We start from the raw sequence: 19,988 nt of genomic DNA on the forward strand, positions 1-19,988 counted from the left end.
GAGTAATGACTAGAGCAAATAAAGTGAAAAGGCTTTTTTTTATTCAAAGGAAATACATAATAACAAAACATGAAAGCTTGCAAGAATTCAATGAAAAAAAACAAAGAACGTCCAAATCCACAAGAAACAATTAAACGAGTTTTTAAAGCATCAACAAATCCTGAAGAGATAGCTCGAGAGAAACGACGTATCTCATATGATCAGTACAAGTTTTTTTTTTATTTATAAGATAAACCTTAACTTTTTTTTAATTAATTAGATCAATTTGAGACAAGCCTTTCTCGCTTTCTTCGCTATTTTAGCTCTTTGCATCTCCATATGTAACTCTATCTGCATCCTCTCCATCTCCCTTTGTGCTTCCAACATTGCTGCTAACTCCGAAGCCGCTGACCCCCTTCCTGATCCTTTATTTCCACCGTTGTTTGTGCTTCCTCCTCCTCTTTTTGGCTCTTCTTCCTCTTCTTCCTCCTCTACCGCGCAAGAATGTAAATGCGTGCCATAATCACATTCCTTGCAGTAATAAGACCAGAGGTTATCCGGTACAGTTTCTTGACAAACATCACAATTAAAGATCAAACCGTTCTGGTAAGGAGAACGGTAGAGCAATGAGAGCGGATGCGCGTGTCCTTCACGCTCCACAGACTCAGGCATGGACACACACCCGACATGAACATCGTACTGGCAGGTAGAGCAGTTGTAATTGAATCCGGATCCATACTCACCGCACGCGTCGCATGTATAAGTTGACTCGTACGGTGGGGAATAAAGCAAGGTCAAAGGGTGATTCGGGTGAGCCTCTTATGCAAGAAGTAATCGCATTCTGATTTTGTNTGACGTGGACTTTGACTTTTCCTATTCGGACCAAACCTTTCAATTAAATAAATCTTTTACATAATGAGACGAAACCTTTTTTATCAGAGAGAATGTGTAGACATTTTCCACTTCCCTCAAATATGATTTATCCAAGATTACCAAAAAAAAATATGATTTTATCGACAACCTATCCTACTCAACCCCCTTGTAATATCCTATATACTTAAAATTTCGAGACGGTGTGCATGTATGTAATGAGTAATGACTAGAGCAAATAAAGTGAAAAGGCTTTTTTTTATTCAAAGGAAATACATAATAACAAAACATGAAAGCTTGCAAGAATTCAATGAAAAAAAACAAAGAACGTCCAAATCCACAAGAAACAATTAAACGAGTTTTTAAAGCATCAACAAATCCTGAAGAGATAGCTCGAGAGAAACGACGTATCTCATATGATCAGTACAAGTTTTTTTTTTATTTATAAGATAAACCTTAACTTTTTTTTAATTAATTAGATCAATTTGAGACAAGCCTTTCTCGCTTTCTTCGCTATTTTAGCTCTTTGCATCTCCATATGTAACTCTATCTGCATCCTCTCCATCTCCCTTTGTGCTTCCAACATTGCTGCTAACTCCGAAGCCGCTGACCCCCTTCCTGATCCTTTATTTCCACCGTTGTTTGTGCTTCCTCCTCCTCTTTTTGGCTCTTCTTCCTCTTCTTCCTCCTCTACCGCGCAAGAATGTAAATGCGTGCCATAATCACATTCCTTGCAGTAATAAGACCAGAGGTTATCCGGTACAGTTTCTTGACAAACATCACAATTAAAGATCAAACCGTTCTGGTAAGGAGAACGGTAGAGCAATGAGAGCGGATGCGCGTGTCCTTCACGCTCCACAGACTCAGGCATGGACACACACCCGACATGAACATCGTACTGGCAGGTAGAGCAGTTGTAATTGAATCCGGATCCATACTCACCGCACGCGTCGCATGTATAAGTTGACTCGTACGGTGGGGAATAAAGCAAGGTCAAAGGGTGATTCGGGTGAGCCTCTTATGCAAGAAGTAATCGCATTCTGATTTTGTGCATTTGAAAGCTGCTCCTACTAGGTCTAGGTCGCAGCCAGAGCAGATGATCTCTTCTTCAACTTGGGCTTTGTGACCACGCAATGGATGGTTGTGGCTTGGATGCCTCACCGACGGTTTCCTTGCAGCCATTATAGCTTATATATTCTTCTTCTTTTTCTGTGAGTTGGAGGTTTTTTGGATTGGTTTTGTTATTTTTATCAAGCTAAGGGGATTTCAAAGTATTTATAGTAAAAATAGTAAGACGACTTGTGGTAATGAGTCTTCTTTAGAATGGGATTAGTGATGTGTTTTGGTTTGATTATGTACCAAGTTGTAGATTATATATTAACCATAGTGGGACAAGAATGTCAGTACGCGCTTATATGATGATACGATATAAACAAGATTAGTTCTCATTAGGAATTCAAAGTCAAGTGGTGGAATTATTCCTTCTTGATCCCATCCATCACGCCGTATAGTTTTTTTTTTTTGTACTAGTAAATTATAATTGTTTAAATAGCTAATTGTAATTTAAATATTATGAACTTTAGAATTATCAAGCTGGAAATGTATACAATAGAGTTGACATATAGTGAAGGATGTGAGGTCAATTAATTAGGCTGAGTCCTCTTGCTAATGCATCAACAAATTATTGAGATGAAAGTAGTAGTCACTGTTGAAAGGTCTCTCTTTTCAACATGTATCTACTTGTCGAACTTCCTGTATAATAATATATGATGCTCAAATTATCATAATCATGTAGTATATGATAGAATAAGGAAACACCGATACTTAAATAATGTAATTTTAGGCATCATAAATATTCTTCATTTATTGTATATGATGACCGTTGTAAATGTAATGATTTATATTGATGGCTAATTTACTGTTGTTGTAACGGTAAAGGTAATTGTTTCTTATCGTTGTGATCGATTCCCATTTTTTTTTGTTGCAGCATAATTGCAAAAAAAGGAAAATTACTAGGTACGATTCGAGTCGCCTGATGAGTGAAGATGAATTTGAGTTTCGTCGAGATCTCTTCCTCAACAAATTGCAATCTCGGCCCAAGAAAAAGGAAGAAGATATGGGCTTCGGAAAATAAAGAATGGGCTTTTACTAAACGACAGTGCATGCATCAGCAACGTCTCCTCAGTTACTTGATTTCCAATACCGGTACGTGTCTCCTTAGGTTTAACCAACCGGTTTTATCTGGTCAATTTTATTTTTATTTTTATTTTTATTGAGGGGGAAAATGAACGGATTTTTATTAATTTCGAATTTCGAACCTGAGTTTACACAGTGGTTAGGTCTTTTCTTTGGCCGGAGAAGGAAATCGGAATCGGAGAGATGGAGAGAATCCATGTTTCAGTCAGAGCAAGGCCAATTTCCGAAGAGGAAGCAAAGACGAGCCCGTGGAAGACTTCTTCCGATACAATCTTCATCCCGAATCATACCGCATTCAAATTTGGTACTCTCTGTCTCTCTGTTCTCTCTTTCCATTTTCTTCTTCTCCTTCTTTGAAATTCTCATGTTCTCTCAATTACAGATAGGATTTTTAGAGAAGATTGCAAAACTATCGATGTGTATGAAGCTAGAACTAAGGAGATTGTGTCTGCTTCGGTTCGTGGTTTCAACGGTATGATAGCTGTTCGATTTTTTATTTCTCTTTCATTTGATGTGAATTGTTTGATGTTTCGGTGCTGAGAATCTTTAGAATTTTTGGCTAATTGTGTTGAAGGAACTGTTCTTGCTTATGGACAAACAAATAGTGGTAAGACACATACAATGAGAGGCTCACCTCTTGAACCTGGAATCATCTCTCTTGCTGTTCATGATTTGTTTGATATTATTACTCAGGTTCCTATTTCAATCACTCTTCTTACTAATTTTATGTTTCTATGTTCTGTAAATGTTTGGACTTACTTCAAAAAATTTTGGTGTTTTTTCAGGATGCGAGCAGAGATTTTTTGCTGCGTATCTCGTATTTGGAGATTTATAATGAAAACATTAATGATTTGTTGGATCCTTGCAACCGGAAACTTCAGATTCATGAGAATCTTGAGGTACTTTTTTTTTTTTACTTATTATAGGTTGTTAGAAAATTAGTATCTTCTTTAACTAATTTGCTAGCAGTTCTGATTATTTTTTGTGACCTTCATGTCTTTTTTTTTAGAAAGGAGTGTTTGTTGGTGGTTTAAGAGAAGATTTTGTTGATTCCCCTCAACAAGTTCTTGATTTGATGGAACTTGGAGAATGTAATTTCTCTTTTCTTTCTCACTTTTCTGTCTCAATCTTGTTTTTTGCTAGGATTATATTTACTAAATGGAGCTTCATTTTTGTCTTTGTAATAAAATTTTCAGCTCATAGACATATTGGGGAGACTAATATGAATCACTACAGCAGTAGATCTCATACTATCCTTCATATGGTAAAGATGCATAGATACTCAAACCTTAGTGTTCTGTTAAATGTAAGTTTGAGCTTTAAACTTACCAGCTTTTTCATCTAACAGATTATAGAAAGTAGACAGAGGAGGCAAGATGAAGGTGTTGGAAACGTTTGTGATGCAGTCCGTGTTTCTGTTCTGGTATGATCTGCTGGAACTAGTTTTTTTTGTATTAACCTTTTATGTAACATGTTAACCCTATTATTATATATTTGTTTCATCTTCCTTCTTACTTGCATAATCTGGTGGATCTAGCTGGTTCAGAACGGGCTGCAAAAACTGGTGCAGAGAGTGTTAGGCTGAAAGAAGGCACACATATAAACAGAAGCTTGATGACACTCGGGACCGTTATTAAAAAGTTGAGTGAAGGAGTTGACCGTCAAGGGTAAGGTTTCTGTTTTTTTGGTCTAGTATTGTTAGGGAACAGAGGATCATTAAGTGTATATGTAATCTTAATGATAACTTCAATTTCTATGATTGGATCAGTGGACATATCCCATATAGAGACAGCAAGCTTACTAGGATCTTGCAGCCAGCTTTAGGTGGAAATGCAAATACAGCAATCATATGCAATATAACACTTGCACTGGTAAGTTATTAATCATCAATGGTATGACATTAAGATAAGCTAGGCAGATGAAACCAAGAGTAGTCTTCATTTTGTTGTATGTTTGGTTTGGTAAAACTAACACTGTTAATTTTTGTTTTGATGTTAGGTTCATGTAAATGAAACCAAGAGCAGTCTTCAATTCGCTAGCCAAGCACTGCGTGTCACTAACTGTGCACATGTTAATGAGGTAATTTTTCGACTATTCTCTTTATGTTTGTAACATATTTTCTGATTAAGTCTGTAATCCATCTATTCTTGTTTTCCAATACAGATATTGACTGATACTGCATTATTAAAGCGCCAAAGTAAGGAGATAGAGGAGCTCAGATCCAAACTTAAGAACCTTTTCTAAACTGGTAGAAAATGAATCGTTTACATAACAATGCAACTAAAGATAGTATTATTGGAACCCTTGAAGATTCTGCATTTCCAAATCCATGTGCTTTAGTGTTCCTCTTTTGTATGTATCTTGTGTTTTCTTGATGTAAAGCTGGCATCTTATTTATGCTTCAAAGATTGAAAACGAGTTAAACAGAGTTCAAAGGGAGTATGAGGATCTTCTCGTGCAATATGAAACCGAGGTAATAGTTTCTCCTTCTCAATATCAGTAGTTCATTCATCTTTTTGATGTCTAATTTGTCCTCACCTTTCAATAGAGAACCATCAACGAGATACAAATTGAGTTTCTTAAGGCAAAGTTGGGTGAAGCAAAAAGCAACCATTTAGTATGTGAAGTCCTTGGAAATATGCACCACGATGAGAACGTTGTAATCAGGGATCCAGAAGCTATTCTTGTTGTTAAGCAACTCATAGATAAGGTGCAATTCTTTCTTTCCTTACGTACTTACAACTAGAATCACTATTTAAGTAGCTTTACTTTCTTCCATTTTGGCTGTTTTTGCTTAACCTTTGATATGTTCCGTCCAAAAGATAGACAAGCTGGAAATGGAGAAGTCTTCATTGAAGCAAAAAGTTGTTGATACTGAGACTGAGAAGGTTCAACACTTTTGTTCTCCTTTCACCTTGTACTTGATGGTAAATTCTTGTGGGTAGTTAGCTTATGTCTCTTGTTAATTCTTTTCAGCTTCTTTGGCAAGAACAGTGTGTTGATCTGCAGAGCCAAATAGAAAAATTAAATCAGGAAGCCCAAAAAGAGCAGGCATGTGGTTTCACACCATGTACAGATTCAGTTAGTACTCCTCTACTCTAGTTTTAACAACACCTTATAACTATTATGTGTCTTCAGATGGAAATGGTCTAACATTAAGTGTATGATGTATACAGATCGAAGTCAGGGGATGTAGTGGAGCACCAGCGGAAGCAACAGAGGCTACATTTTCAGCAAAAATCGTCGATGTTGATAAAATTATCGATGTTGATGAAATCATCTATCTTGATGACGACTAATGATGGGATTCCAGGTAAAAATCATTCAGTGACTAACTTGATCTAATACCTTCGTATATATATATCTAGTGTCTAATGATATCCGGTTAATATAACATAATGTCTATAATTTTGGTAGAGGGGTAAGTTTGTCTGTATGTTTATCTTTTATTCGCATGCCCAACGATTAAAGATACAATTACATGAAAATAACTTTTACAACAAACAAACCCACACGTAAAAAACGAACCACAAGATTCGTCAAGGCATCATATCAACATGGTTTTTTAATCATAAACCCATTTATATCTCGGTTCATCCCCAAACTGGATCACGGAGTTTTTTATCTGATTTCTAATATGCATCGCCGCCAGCTCATCTCGAGCTGCCATCACCGACTGCATCCTTAAAGCTTCTAAACTCGCCTCTGCTTCTCCTCCTCCTCTGTTCTTTGGCTCGTGAGCTTCATAAACCGGGCAAGAATGCACATGTGTTCCATAATCACATTCTTTGCAGTAATAAACCCAAAGATTCTCCGACATATTTTCTTCACAGACGTCACATATGAACATCGCACCATCCTCACGACCTTTGCATGGTGTGTTGTAGAGAAGAGTGAGTGGATGTTCGTGAACTTCGCGCTTCACGGTCTCAGGGATAAACGCACATCCGACATGAACATCGTATTGACATTCAGAGCAGTTGTAAGTGAATCCAGACCCGTATTCACCGCAAGCATCGCATGTGTAAGGTTGACCATACGGTGAAGAATGAAGAAGGGTTAAAGAGTGTTCAGGGTGAGACTTGTGGTCGATTTCACGGGGTAGGTCGAAACATGACTTGTGCAAGAAGTAATCGCAGTCTGATTTGGTACACTTGAAAGCATGTCCGGTTAGCTCGAGCTCGCATCCGGAGCAGATGATCTCATCTTCGCCTCGGACTTTACAAACACGCAGTGGATGGTTGTGACTCGGGTGCCTAACCGATGGGCGATTAACCGGTTTTGTTGAAGCCATTGTGTCTCTCTTGTGGTTTTGGGTTTTGGTTAATATATAGAAGAAGACGGTCGACATTAAAGTTGCAAATTTAAAGACGGAACCTTTTTGTTAGAATTTTATGTGATTTGGAATCTCCAATTTGGGTAATCGTTAAGAAGTAGTGACAAAACTTTAGTCTTCATCAATAATTCAGGTTCATATAAATCCAAGTGGTAACGACTTATTCAAACATTCCAACCGTTGACTTTTGAAGTCGTCGAGTGAAAGTGTAGGATCCACTGTCCACATTCACACAGTAGGAATATTGACGACCACAAAAAAAACAAAAAAAAAAGACTTTCAGCAAATCAATCCAAGCCACTGGTTTATTTTTGTGCTGATGAGATAACTTAACCGGTGAACCTCATAGTCATAACAACCCAAAGGGTCTCGATTGTGAATATTGGCTCTGATTCTCGGTTCAAAATAGATTATAGACTTTAGTCCGGAACCTCTTTATTAAAAAAAAAAAATAAGAGTACGTAAAAGAGAAGAAAAAAAAAAGTTTGAAAGACGTATTGATGAATTCCTCACTCAACTTTCATACACTAGAAAACTTGTTAATACATGCCTCGAGATGCAACGTCTTCAATATCTCATCTTGAGCCTTCATGAACGACTCCACTATTGCAGCCGTGGAGCTTGCTTCTTCTTCTCCTTCTCCTCTTCTTTCCTTTGGCTCGTTATCTTCATAAACCGCACAAGCATGCACATGTGTCCCATAATCACATTCTTTGCAATAATAAACCCAAAGATTCCCCGACATATATTGTTCACAAACATCACATATGAACATTGCACCGTCATCGTTACCTTTGCACGGTGTGTTGTAGAGAAGTGTGAGTGGGTGTTCGTGATCTTCACCCTTCACGGTCTCAGCGAGAAACACACAACCAACATGAACATCGTATTGACACTCAGCGCCGTTGTAAACGAATCCTGATCCATATTCACCGCACGCATAGCACGTATAAAACTGACCATTTGGTGGGTAATAAAGGAGGGTCAAAGAGTGGTTAGGGTGAGACTTGTGATTGGTTTCACGAGGTAGGTCGAAACATGACTTGTGCAAAAAGTAATCGCACTCTGACTTCGCACACTTGAAAGCTTGTCCAGTTAGATCGAGGTTGCATCCAGAGCAGCTGATCTCATCTTTGTCTCGGGCTTTGAACACGTGCAGCGGATGGTTGTGACTCATGTGCCTCACGGCTGGGCGATTAGCCGGTTTTCTTGAAGCCATTGTTTCTGGATTGGTTGTTTATGGAAGAAGTGTTTATAAACTATATAAATAGCAAGATCTGTGATCCCCATTTTTGCCTATATGATTCTCACGTTCTCAGTTTTGTTTTGATTATTCACCAAGTTGTACGTAGGTTAATGTAAAAGATGGTTGGCATAAACGTTGGCAAAGTTTGGACACAAAACTATCATAATTAGATTGGCCTTTGTTAGAAAGTAGTGACCAAACACTCCGAGTTCGTTCATCAACAATATAATCGAGCTCCCGGTGTATAATTCAAGTGGGTAACAACTTGATCAAACAATACAAATCGTTAACTTTCGAAGTCGTCGCCGAAAGAGTCGTCGACTAAAGTGTTGGATCCACATCACCATTCATCGGTAACATGTATGTGTATATGTTTTCCATAGTCACATTACCATGCACCAGCCATCAAAGTAGAAGAAGCAAATAAGACTGAATAACCTTTAAGAACTAGAGAAAATGTAAAGTGAAGAAATAAAATCACGGAAAATTTGACTAATTATATTTTAGTTATTCTAAGACAGAGATAACTTGTAGAAACAAAGAATTTTTTTAATCACATCTGATTTAGTTAACAACTTGGGCATGTAATTACTACATATTTTTTTGTTTTTTGAACAAAATAATTACTACACATTATATAGAGAAAATAGGATATAATTAGGTCTCCAAATAAATGCTAATTATCTTTCGGTATATCATAGATAAGATCGGAGGAAAATAGGAAAAGAAAAAAGAAAAAAAAAAGACTTAAACATTTCGAAACAGAATAATCCGAATTTGACCTTCAATATATACTCGTTGACTTTTCAATACAATTTTTTTTTGCTTTTTTAAAACCAAATTTTACGATACAATTGCGAAAAAAGTCGTCGACTGAAAAGTGTTGGATCGACATCTCACAAACCAAAATCTTTCAGTCATCCATATTCTCCTCTCGCCTCTAAATAGTTTTCGAGATCATCACTCTTATTCATATATGTAAATGGTTAAATAAATGTTTAATCAATCAGCTTGTTGTTCTGCTATATATTTTGTATTACAATATTTTTTTTTTTAATAAAGTGAAATGTTGGTGGGTGGTTTTTTTGCATAACAATTAAAGATAAAATTACATGAAATAACAAACAAACTTTACAATAACTCACATAGTCACTCGAGGAAACGAAATTTGCAAAAGGAAAGACAAACCACAAGCTTTTTCATTGTATCAAATTTTATCATTTGTTGACTTGATCATCATCAATAATATCTCCGTTTTGGACTATCCCATAAATCGAGTATAGCATTATTAGTATCGTTCCTGATACGTGCCTCGAGCTGCAACGCCGCCATTTCATCTTGAGCCTTCATTAACTCCTTCATCCTTGAAACCGCAGAGCTCCCTTCTCCTTTTCCTTCTCCTCCTTTTTTATTTGGCTCATGATCTTCATAAACCGCGCAAGAATGTACATGCGTCCCATAATCACATTCTTGACAGTAATAAACCCAAAGATTCTCTGACATATCTTCTTCACAAACATCACATATGAACATCGCACCATCCTCACGACCTTTGCATGGTGTGTTGTAGAGAAGAGTGAGTGGGTGCTCGTGATCTTCACGCTCCACGGTCTCAGGGATAAACGCACAACCAACATGAACATCGTATTGACATTCAGAACAGTTGTAAGTGAATCCGGATCCGTACTCATCGCATGCGTTGCATGTGTATGACTGACCATACGGTGGGGAATGAAGCAGGGTTAAAGAGTGGTCTGGGTGAGACTTGTGGCTGGTTTCACGAGGTAGATCAAAACATGACTTGTGCAAGAAGAAATCGCAGTCTGACTTCATACACTTGAAAGCTTGTCCCGTTAGTTCGAGCTCGCATCCAGAGCAAACAACCTCATCTTTGCTTCGAGCTTTAAAGATGCGAAGCGGATGGTTGTGACTGGGGTGCCTCACGGATGGGCGATTAACCGGTTTGTTTGAAGCCATTATTGTTCCTTGATTTGGTTGTTTAAATGTAAGAAAGGTTCATAAACTATAAATAGCAAAATATTTAGATGACTTGTGAATTGTGATTTCCATTTTCGGCTAAAATAATTCTCAGTTTAGTTTTGATTATTTACCAAGTTGTAGTTTAATAATATAAAGAAGGCTGTTGACATTTGACTTGCAAATAATATACAGATATCTGATTTAAAATCTCCAATTTGGGATATTTTTAGGAAAAATAGTGACGAAAAATTAGAATTCCACAATTATTGAGCTTTCCTATATATAATCCAAGTGGGTACGATATAACCATTGACTTTCAAAGTCGTCGCCAAGCGAGTTCTCGACTCTTAAAGTGTAGGATCCAGTTGACACGGTAACAAATGTCTACCACAAATTAAGTCTTCCTATATATAAAATCTAAAGCCATTGAAATTATTTTCATATACCAAATTAAAAATAACATTTTAAATCTTTCTGACAAAAACAATGGGAAGACCAAAACCAGAGGACTCAATTCGACATTTCAGTCATCCACATCCATTGTTCAACTCATCTCTTATTCCTCAAGACCAATCTTCTTCTTCTTTTTGTTGCGTGTTTTGCAAGCTAAAATTCTTAAATCTTCCATCGTATTCATGCAAGCCTTGCAATTACCACATCCACCTAAAATGTTCCGAATTACCTCAAAAAATCAGACACCCTTTCGACAAAAACCATCTCCTCTCTCTGATCCCTTCTCCCAAATACCAAGAAGGACGATTCCGCTGCGATGCATGCGGAAAAGAGGGTGACGGCTTCGCTTACCACTGCGGAGACTGCGGAATCGATCTTCACACGGTTTGTGCTAACATGCCTTCTCGAGTCACCCACCAATCTCACCCTCACCACCAACTTTCTTTAACGTTTTCCGTGCCACCGGGGGGACCAGGATCCGTTACGGCATCTAGCTTCCGCTGTTGCATTTGCCGTGGTCTAGGGTCTAACTCGTGGCTCTATAGCTGCAGAGAGTGTGGTGGATTCGATGCTCATTTGTTGTGCGCTAGAAGAAAATTAGCTGCTACTACAAATTTGGTCCAGCATGTTGAACAAATCATAGGACTCGTAGTTGTCGGCACCACCAAAGGATACGGTTTATTATTAATAACCGGACTAGAAACATTAACAATCTTGTAAGTTGTAACCAATACACCTTTTGTTAATGTTTCTAGTCCGGTTATTAATAATAAACCGTATCCTTTGGTGGTGCCGACAACTACGAGTCCTATGATTAGATCGATGATTAATGAGATGATTAATAATCTTGTAACCAATACACCGCAAAATCCAAGCCAGGTCTCTCAGCTTCATGAATTGCTCGGACCATTGGGAATGGGCAGTGGCGGACCAATTGATGGACCCGGTTCATCTTCGTCTTCTGGTTTTCTCGGTTTTGATCCGTCGGTTTTCACATCAGTTGACCCGTCGGTGTTTGCTGGATTTGACCCTTCTTTGCTTTCTACTTTATTCTCCGGACTTGATTTCTTCTCCTAATTAATGTTTTCGAACATGCAGATCTCTATAACTTTTGATCTATTTTATTCATTAGTATACTAAATGTTATTGCGTTTTGGTGATGTATTTGAACAATTCAAATAAATGGAAAATGGTTTCATATATACTTTCATCTCTGTCTTCATGTTAGGCTAATCCTTATGGTCGGAGACATTCTTTTTTTTTTTTAATAGAATACCGTTGGCAGGAGGGCCTGGTGAGATGTTAAGTTGGATTTTAATTTGTTTTATAAAAAAAGATATAAAAAGTAATGCCTAAACGCAATTAAAGTATGGTAAAAAGAAGCAATGATGTATTAGGACAGCATTCGGTTGTTCAAAAAAAAAAGAAAAAAAGGACAGCATTCTATTTTATGCACAAATTCAATGAAAGATTTGTATTTTTTTTTAATCAATATCACAATATTACTTTTTATTTTCCTTCTTTACAAATTTCTTTTATTTAACATTTTCTAAAAAAATAAACATGATTATTTGTATAATCAATAATCAGCTAAATGTTACTGATGATCATTAAAGATATGAAATTGATGATATTGTTGTTTAGTAAAAAAGAAAGTAATTAACTTAAAACTCTAGACGTTTTGACCAAAAAACTTAAAACTCTAGACAAAAAAAGACAAAAAAAAAAATATGAATTAAAGATACGAAATTGATGATTGTATTAAATTTTATCATCTATTTTTCATATCTTGCTACTAAATTAGTGATGTTATTAAGTTGATCCGGCAGAAAATATGTAAGAAAATTGATGATACTACAAAATTAATAATGTCAAAGATGTAAAAGAAAATTTATGGTACTACTAAACTAGTGATAATACAGGGGTCTTTTTTGGTTTCTAATATGTATATATGGTCAATAATTATATCTATATTATTATTTTCACAGCAACTTTGGCAAAGAAGGCTTGAAGTTGAGAATTATTTACATCTCATGCCATTGTAATTTAATATTTTCTTTAATAAAATTATATAAAAAAAAATCATTTCAACTCTTTTCCATTAACAAAAACAAAAATTTCTTAATTTATCTCCTTATTAAATCTGAAATAAAATTTCCAAATTTCATTCTCCTAGAATCTCTCTACAAATTCTTTACAATAATCGATTTTAAATATAAATTTATGAGGAGCCTATAAATCAGCTACATTTGATTTTCTATCTTCCTAATTAATCACCACATTCAATTCTAAAATACAATAATTTTGTCCCGAATTTCTATATATAAAATCATATTAAAAAATTAATGACTTATAATCAATCAAAATTAATCTAATAATATAAACTTGGCATATTCCCATATATATATTATGCGATTTTATAGTTATTAATTTGTTTTAATTAATTTGTTTTTATACGATTTTATATATAGAAATTTGGGACAAAATTATAGTATTTTAGAATTGAATGTGGTGATTAATGAGATTAAGTTGAATATGTCCACCTATATGTTGAATATATCCACTTATAAATAATGTTGACCCCTATTCTCAAGTTAGTATCACTAGCAACATAAAAAGATGCACCTATTTGCTATGCTCATTTGGCAACTGTACATATACAACTGTGATGAAATATGTCCAGATGTCATGGAGTGATCACCAAATCTGGAGCAGTTCCTATGCCTCCCATCATCCCATGCCACAGCTGAAAGATAAGATTGTGACCTCTACGTTCTTTTGCTGATGGAAAACAGTCTAAAATAGCTGACTTTTTTAAAGTTTTTATGCTTTATAAATGTCTCTCCCCCTCTTTTTGTTTACTTTTCTCTCGGTTCAATACTTCTTATTTTATTTTTGGTCTATCATTCAAATTCACAGGGTTATATAGCTTCACGGGTTTGGATTAGTATTAATGTAAATTTGAAATATCTTTATTTTGTAGTACAAAATTATTCATTAAAAGTATTTATCAATATTAAAATATTAGACACATTTAATTAACTTGATTAAATTATGATTATGTAAAAGTAAATTATTTCTCTGTATACTACGGATTAAATCCTAATATTAACTATCAAAATACACTTATATAATTTTAAACACTAAATAAATTAAACAAAAATTAACAAAAAATGCAATTTATAATTTTTATATTTTAGTTTAAATGTATCTTCCCGCGGTGTACCGCGAGTTAAAATATAGTTTAGTTAAAATAAGCAGTAATATTATAATGTTCTGCAAGGCTCATGCCAAGGAAAATACATTTTTAAATGACTATTTAACAAAGATATATATTTAATAAAATATAAGGGAACGTTGTAAACCTTCACCTAATAACATAAATCAAACAGACAACACATTACTACTACAATTAAGTATTAACTAACGCAACCACACAAACCTTAAACATTCGGAAGAGTCATTTAACAAAGATATATATTTAATAAAATATAAGGGAACGTTGTAAACCTTCACCTAATCACATAAATCAAACAGACAACACATTACTACTACAATTAAGTATTAACTAACGCAACCACACAAACCTTAAACATTCGGAAGACAAACCATATGTCGTAAAGAGAGATTAAAAAAGTTTTTGTTTGGTTTAAATTGTCCTAAAGACCTACTTCCCCTTCTTCTTCTACCTCTCTTCCTTTTTATTTATCGGTCTCTCTCTCTCGCCACCGATCATCACGAGAGCCACCACCGCCCTCGAAATCTACGTCATACGCCGCTTCTTTTGATCTATCTCAAAAGGTCTCTTCTTTCTCTTCAGAACTCATATGTCATGTGTCTCTGTTTTCTTCGATTGTGCGGTCAATTCTCTGTTTTCTTAAATTTCTTCGATAGGGCAAAAAGATTAGTTTAAAGTTGATTCCTTTTGATTGTGTTGTTTGGTTTTATGTAGATGCATGCGTTGCTTGATTGCGGAATTTTACGAACTTCCAATTCAATCGATTGAAAAAAAAAAAGCTGATTTGGGAGAATCGGTGGGATCTATCAGCTATGGATCGTAAACGTTGAGATTGATTTTAACCCATTTACAAAGAGACGTTGCTGGGTTTTGATTGATCTGTGTAAATCTTGGTGCTTTTTTTTGAGCTATATCATGAGCAGTAGTGTTCAAGGAGAGACAATGGATCTTGATTTGAATCAAGAACCATCTTCTGATTCCGAGTCTCCAGCTAGTTTGATGACGGAGCTTTCTCCTTGGTTAAATGAGATTGAATCTGCTCAAGAGCGGATTGAAGAACGCATTAGAGAGCTCGAAGCTATAGTTTCAAGAATCAGGGGACGAGAAACTACAACAACAGCAACAACAACAACAACAACAACACCGGCTTTGGTCTCGCCTAACGAACATAGAGATTCAACTGCTGGAGTTATACATGAGCGTTCTAGAGAGAGACTTGTGGAGAACGGCGAAAACAAGACTTATTTGATAGCAAAGGCATTGAACATGGAGAAGACAAGTTCTGTTCCTGGTGGGTTCTTTGACTGCAACATATGTTTAGAGAAAGCTGAATCTCCTATTTTGACTTGTTGTGGTCATTTGTTCTGTTGGGGTTGTTTCTATCAGCTGCCTTTGATTTACTTAAACATAAAGGAATGTCCGGTTTGCGATGGAGAAGTGACAGACGCTGAGGTGATTCCGATATACGGTAATGGAGATGATTGTGTTAGTACTAAACCCAAGTTTGAAGACTGTGGTATTACTCTACCTCCAAGGCCTAATGCTAAAAGAGTTGAAAGTGTTCGTCAAAAGATCATAAACCGAGGGATTCCTTTCATCCATGGGCACGATCACGAAACAATCGAACATATTAGGAGAACTATTGACTCCATAGGACTACAAGCGTTAGCTCAAGGCGAAGAGTTTGGTTTGACAAACATAATAAACAATGGAGGAGACAATGGTGGGCTACAACAACATCATCATCTGGCTTTAGGACCTTTGAGGTTAATGACACCATTTGCTGGTTTCCCAGGTCTTGTAGTTGATACCTCGGACATAACCCCCTTTGATGATGATACTTTTGATGTTGATAGTTTTGTTGACACAACTAGTCTGAGAAGAAACCGTAGAAGACCTTCAGCAGCGGTACGAGCCTCTGCCTCTTCTTATCAGAGAAACCGAAGTAACAATGATTCTCAGACGATTTCGTTCAGGCTCGGTTCTACAGCTTCATCATCACATAGAGAGTTTGCTGTTCCGAGCTCCTCCATGGCGACGAGAAGCCAAACTGTAAATCCTACTGAAGTGGTTACTTCAAGTACTTCAGCTTCATCGTCTAGGAGAAGAACAGAAGATGTAAACAATGGACCTTGGACCAGGTCTAGAAGGAGGCTGAGGTAAATGTAATAAAACCGTCGCCCAGAGTCTTGCTGAATCTCCTTCATTACTAAAAACCACATTTGTCACACCATGTCTGTCTGATGTATGTATGCACATTCTATGTGTACTTGTAATTTCTGCTAGCCTCTTAAACTTCTCGATATCATAGCTTTGTTTTTTTTTTGGGAAAATAATTTATGTAATAACTTAATTTCTTGAAGTGTTTGATATAAATTTCTAAGAATTCAAGATTTCCCAAGCTTATGTTTTTTCATGGGGTAGAAATTTAAGGGTAAATGCGTAGTTTACCATAAAAATCTCGTAGCTAGGAAATTAAACGTCACGCTGTTTACTCCAGAAACTGAAAACGGCAAGTAGTTATTGACTTATGTTTTTTTTTTTTGTATATAATACGCGACTTGTAAAAAGTCTTCGGCGATTGATTTAATCTTTTGTCATCGCCGTCGTTGAACTCTCTCGCCGGCGATAATGATCTATGTTGATGGAACACCAATTGAAGATGAGATTAGTTCATCTTCCTTGTCTTCTTCATCGCAGGTAAATTTAGTTTTTCTTCGTCGTCTCTCACTCACGAATCTCTATATTAGGGGTTTAACTAGGATTTTTTGCTTATAAGTTAGTAATGTGGTTCTAGATCGTTAAACCTGGAATTGGTTTTGCTCAATTTGATCTTATTTTATTATCATCTCCTGATAATGTTGACTCCACAATTTGTTTTGAGTTTGAATTAGCCAAAACTCTTAAAACAAAATTGCTTACATACATAAACATCATTTTGGTGAACAGGGAAGTAGCTTGCTTCTTGATGTAATGAGTCATCCTGTGATAATGTCAGCTTCTGGTTCTTTTAAGAATCTTGAGGAACGGAATGTTTCTTTCGGTGAAAGAGATTCAGAGAGCTCAACAAAAGACAGATATGTTTATGTATTCCAAAGCGAATTTGCTGTTGTGAATCCAGCGCTTGTCAATGTATGTTGTTGTTGCCTTACCAGTTCCATCTTTAAAGGGTAGTCACTAGTGTTCTTTGGTTCTCTAATGATTTTTTTTTCTTTTCTGGTTGTTTTATTGGTGAGAATCAGTTTGTTGGTACTGATGAAGCAACCACTTGCGTAGGGCTTGTTATCCGCAACAGAAAATCTGGAATGTAAGGAATGATCCTATATATGTTATTGAGAGGATAAGCCGCAATCACTTGTCTTTTTTCATAATCTAAATTTAATATTCATCTGAAACTGCAGGACGTCTATTGCACACATGGATTCGCCAGAAATTGTGGATTTGGGGTTAAGCCAGATGTTATCATTGGTTTTAGAGGATGAAGATGCTGAGTTAGATGTACATCATCTCTCTCCTTTAGATTATACTAAGTGTCTTTGAGCTTATGGTAACCGTTCTGTATTTTATTTTGAGTGCTTTTGTAATTGATTATGTCCACGCCTTTGTATGCAGGTACATTTGGTTGGTGGATATGAAGATGTCGACATAAAGGTGTGTACTAGAAATTTTTATATTTCTCAGTGTCAGTGTAGTTACGACTAAGCTCTATAAATGTTATTAAGCTGAATGCATTGAACGTTATTTGCAGAATGCTGATGGTGGTGACTATGCCAAACCAGAGGGTTACTCTTATCCTTTGTGTTGCAAATTAGTAGATACTTTCCAGAAGAGACGAGAAAACTTTCACATTCAAACCCTCTTTATTCTTGGGCACAATACCAAGTTGGATGCACAAGGGACTACGTGCCCCATTTTCAATGGATGTCTGGTTAGTCTACTTTTGTCTGCTTTCTGCTGTTTACACCATATGCCTTGTTCTCTTAGGATTTAGTAATTGGTTCTTTGCATATAAAGAATCAAAAATTGACCATTGTTTATGTAAATTTCGTAGGTGACATGTAAAAACTACGCTTTTGCGATTGGTTTTGGTTATTAAAATACTGTCTTTCCAACTAGACAATAGAATTGCTTGAATGTTTTTTCATATGAATTGGTAATAAGCATTAAGCTGTTTATTTGAAACCTTTATATCAGGTGAATACCTCCACCGGTTCAATTTTCCCAGCCAGTTTCGACAGAACATCTAGATGTCCAGATGAGATTGTTCGTAGAATTCGAGTTTCATCGTCATGTGAAGATCCTAGCTGGAAGGGAAAGCTACTTGACACATATGACACAAAAACTGATAGGTTCATTATTGCACCATGCCGCTGGTAAAAACAAAACACTAGTTGTACCGCTTTTCATATAAGCTCATCGACCATTATATTTGTCTTGCTCGCCAGAACTTAAGTAAAGACTATATCTACTATATACTCTCCATTGCAGTTTTATGAATTGCGTTTTTGTTTGTGATACAGGACAATGCGTCTGATTGAATATGTTTGGGAAATTAATCAGCTTTCTGATGAAGAAATCCTCACTAATTGTTCTACCTCACCTTCTGCTGAAGGTCCAGACTTCGTAGACAACTCAAGAAGGTTCAAGCCATTTTTCTAGCTTCAATTGGTTTGGATCATTATCTATATAATATAGAACAAACGGAACATAGTAGATTCACATTCTCCTATGTTGTTGTGTGTTTTCAGGGTTTGGGAGTATTTACTAAAATATCCAGAGTGGAGCAAAACATTCCCAAGGAGACAACCACGTGTGTTTGAAAGGACTGCTGATGGACACTGGACAAAATGCTAACTGTCTCACCCTAATCGGTGACATTATCCACGAATCTGGCTATAAATAACGGTTTGAGTGTATCTATCTACATTTACTTTAATGGAATTGTTTGCACCCGGGGGTCGTAAATCTGTAAATGGTTAAGAACACATGTGATTCTTGAACACACACGATGTTCTCTTTTCTTTTCTTTTTTTTTGTAACAAGCATTGTATGTTTGGTTCCTGATGGGACCGATCGGGTCCGTTAGGCCTAATTGTTGAGGCCCATGGTGTTCTTTAGACATTCCAATTGCAAATTATTCAGATGCGACCTATCACCTACGTATAAGGTATTTAATCCGGATTTTGGTTTAAATTTGGTTTGAAGTCATTAATCTCTAATAGAACAAGGTTAACTACACGAACTTATCCAACATCTTTATATCATACTATTATTTAGGTTTATCCCTGATTGAATCATTACCCTACTAACACAAGCATGATTCGTAAACGTAGTCCGACCTAACTTTCACCAACAAAGACGACGGAAAGCAATTCTATTTATAGTAACCAAATAGGGGCATTCACGTAAATGTCTACAGACCTTTCTGAAGATGTTGAACGAAGCCTAACTGGGCCGGCCCCGCTTTTGTTCATGGGTTTAAAATTTACAATTTAAAACTTCGTTTGCCCTTAATCGTTTGAAAAAGGGAAAGGGTCAAAGGATTAAAAAGCAGCGGCTAAAACTAGGGTTACGTACTCTACTTTTAGGTTTTATTTTTTCTAACTATAATAGTATCTTACAAAATTTAGTTTGGTATAAATTCCTTTTAAAAGAAATTCAAACTTCCTTTCATTGAATTGGTGTGAGTA

At 36.1% G+C, this 19,988-nt stretch overlaps 8 protein-coding genes and 1 pseudogene across 8 annotated transcripts; 4 read left to right on the top strand and 5 right to left on the bottom strand.

Annotated features, from left to right (window-relative positions):
* LOC104699441 lies at window positions 20-824 on the bottom strand. The gene has a single exon (XM_019226844.1). The coding sequence runs from the start codon at window positions 649-651 to the stop codon at window positions 256-258; it is 396 nt and encodes a 131-aa protein (XP_019082389.1). The 5' UTR covers window positions 652-824; the 3' UTR covers window positions 20-255.
* Window positions 1,089-2,203, bottom strand: LOC104793381 (annotated as a pseudogene).
* On the top strand, window positions 2,891-6,373 carry LOC104699442 (kinesin-like protein KIN-7O). The gene is made up of 17 exons (XM_010414746.1): window positions 2,891-3,054; window positions 3,182-3,349; window positions 3,428-3,517; window positions 3,620-3,738; window positions 3,831-3,944; window positions 4,055-4,136; window positions 4,242-4,309; window positions 4,394-4,467; window positions 4,566-4,712; window positions 4,814-4,916; window positions 5,044-5,124; window positions 5,209-5,288; window positions 5,428-5,518; window positions 5,594-5,755; window positions 5,868-5,933; window positions 6,022-6,126; window positions 6,222-6,373. Exons 1-17 carry the CDS (start codon window positions 2,895-2,897, stop codon window positions 6,342-6,344), a joined length of 1,833 nt encoding a protein of 610 aa, XP_010413048.1. The 5' UTR covers window positions 2,891-2,894; the 3' UTR covers window positions 6,345-6,373.
* LOC104793382 lies at window positions 6,472-7,409 on the bottom strand. The gene has a single exon (XM_010519734.2). It carries the CDS (start codon window positions 7,394-7,396, stop codon window positions 6,611-6,613), a length of 786 nt encoding a protein of 261 aa, XP_010518036.1. The 5' UTR covers window positions 7,397-7,409; the 3' UTR covers window positions 6,472-6,610.
* On the bottom strand, window positions 7,902-8,600 carry LOC104699443. The gene is made up of 2 exons (XM_010414747.1): window positions 8,452-8,600; window positions 7,902-8,340 (listed from the first exon to the last, which is right to left on the bottom strand). The coding sequence occupies exons 1-2, from the start codon at window positions 8,598-8,600 to the stop codon at window positions 7,902-7,904; spliced, it is 588 nt and encodes a 195-aa protein (XP_010413049.1).
* LOC104793384 lies at window positions 9,619-10,643 on the bottom strand. The gene has a single exon (XM_010519735.2). The coding sequence runs from the start codon at window positions 10,602-10,604 to the stop codon at window positions 9,867-9,869; it is 738 nt and encodes a 245-aa protein (XP_010518037.1). The 5' UTR covers window positions 10,605-10,643; the 3' UTR covers window positions 9,619-9,866.
* On the top strand, window positions 11,045-12,266 carry LOC109133400 (differentially expressed in FDCP 8 homolog). Its single transcript, XM_019246484.1, has one exon. The coding sequence runs from the start codon at window positions 11,094-11,096 to the stop codon at window positions 11,778-11,780; it is 687 nt and encodes a 228-aa protein (XP_019102029.1). The 5' UTR covers window positions 11,045-11,093; the 3' UTR covers window positions 11,781-12,266.
* LOC104793385 lies at window positions 14,722-16,651 on the top strand. The gene is made up of 2 exons (XM_010519736.2): window positions 14,722-14,861; window positions 15,013-16,651. Exon 2 carries the CDS (start codon window positions 15,214-15,216, stop codon window positions 16,459-16,461), a length of 1,248 nt encoding a protein of 415 aa, XP_010518038.1. The 5' UTR covers window positions 14,722-14,861; window positions 15,013-15,213; the 3' UTR covers window positions 16,462-16,651.
* On the top strand, window positions 16,867-19,457 carry LOC104793386 (protein N-terminal asparagine amidohydrolase). The gene is made up of 9 exons (XM_010519737.2): window positions 16,867-16,998; window positions 17,248-17,430; window positions 17,541-17,605; window positions 17,700-17,796; window positions 17,911-17,949; window positions 18,047-18,226; window positions 18,493-18,671; window positions 18,819-18,938; window positions 19,047-19,457. The coding sequence occupies exons 1-9, from the start codon at window positions 16,930-16,932 to the stop codon at window positions 19,150-19,152; spliced, it is 1,038 nt and encodes a 345-aa protein (XP_010518039.1). The 5' UTR covers window positions 16,867-16,929; the 3' UTR covers window positions 19,153-19,457.

This window comes from Camelina sativa, chromosome 6, assembly GCF_000633955.1.
Source record: "Camelina sativa cultivar DH55 chromosome 6, Cs, whole genome shotgun sequence".
Lineage (NCBI taxonomy): Eukaryota > Viridiplantae > Streptophyta > Magnoliopsida > Brassicales > Brassicaceae > Camelina > Camelina sativa.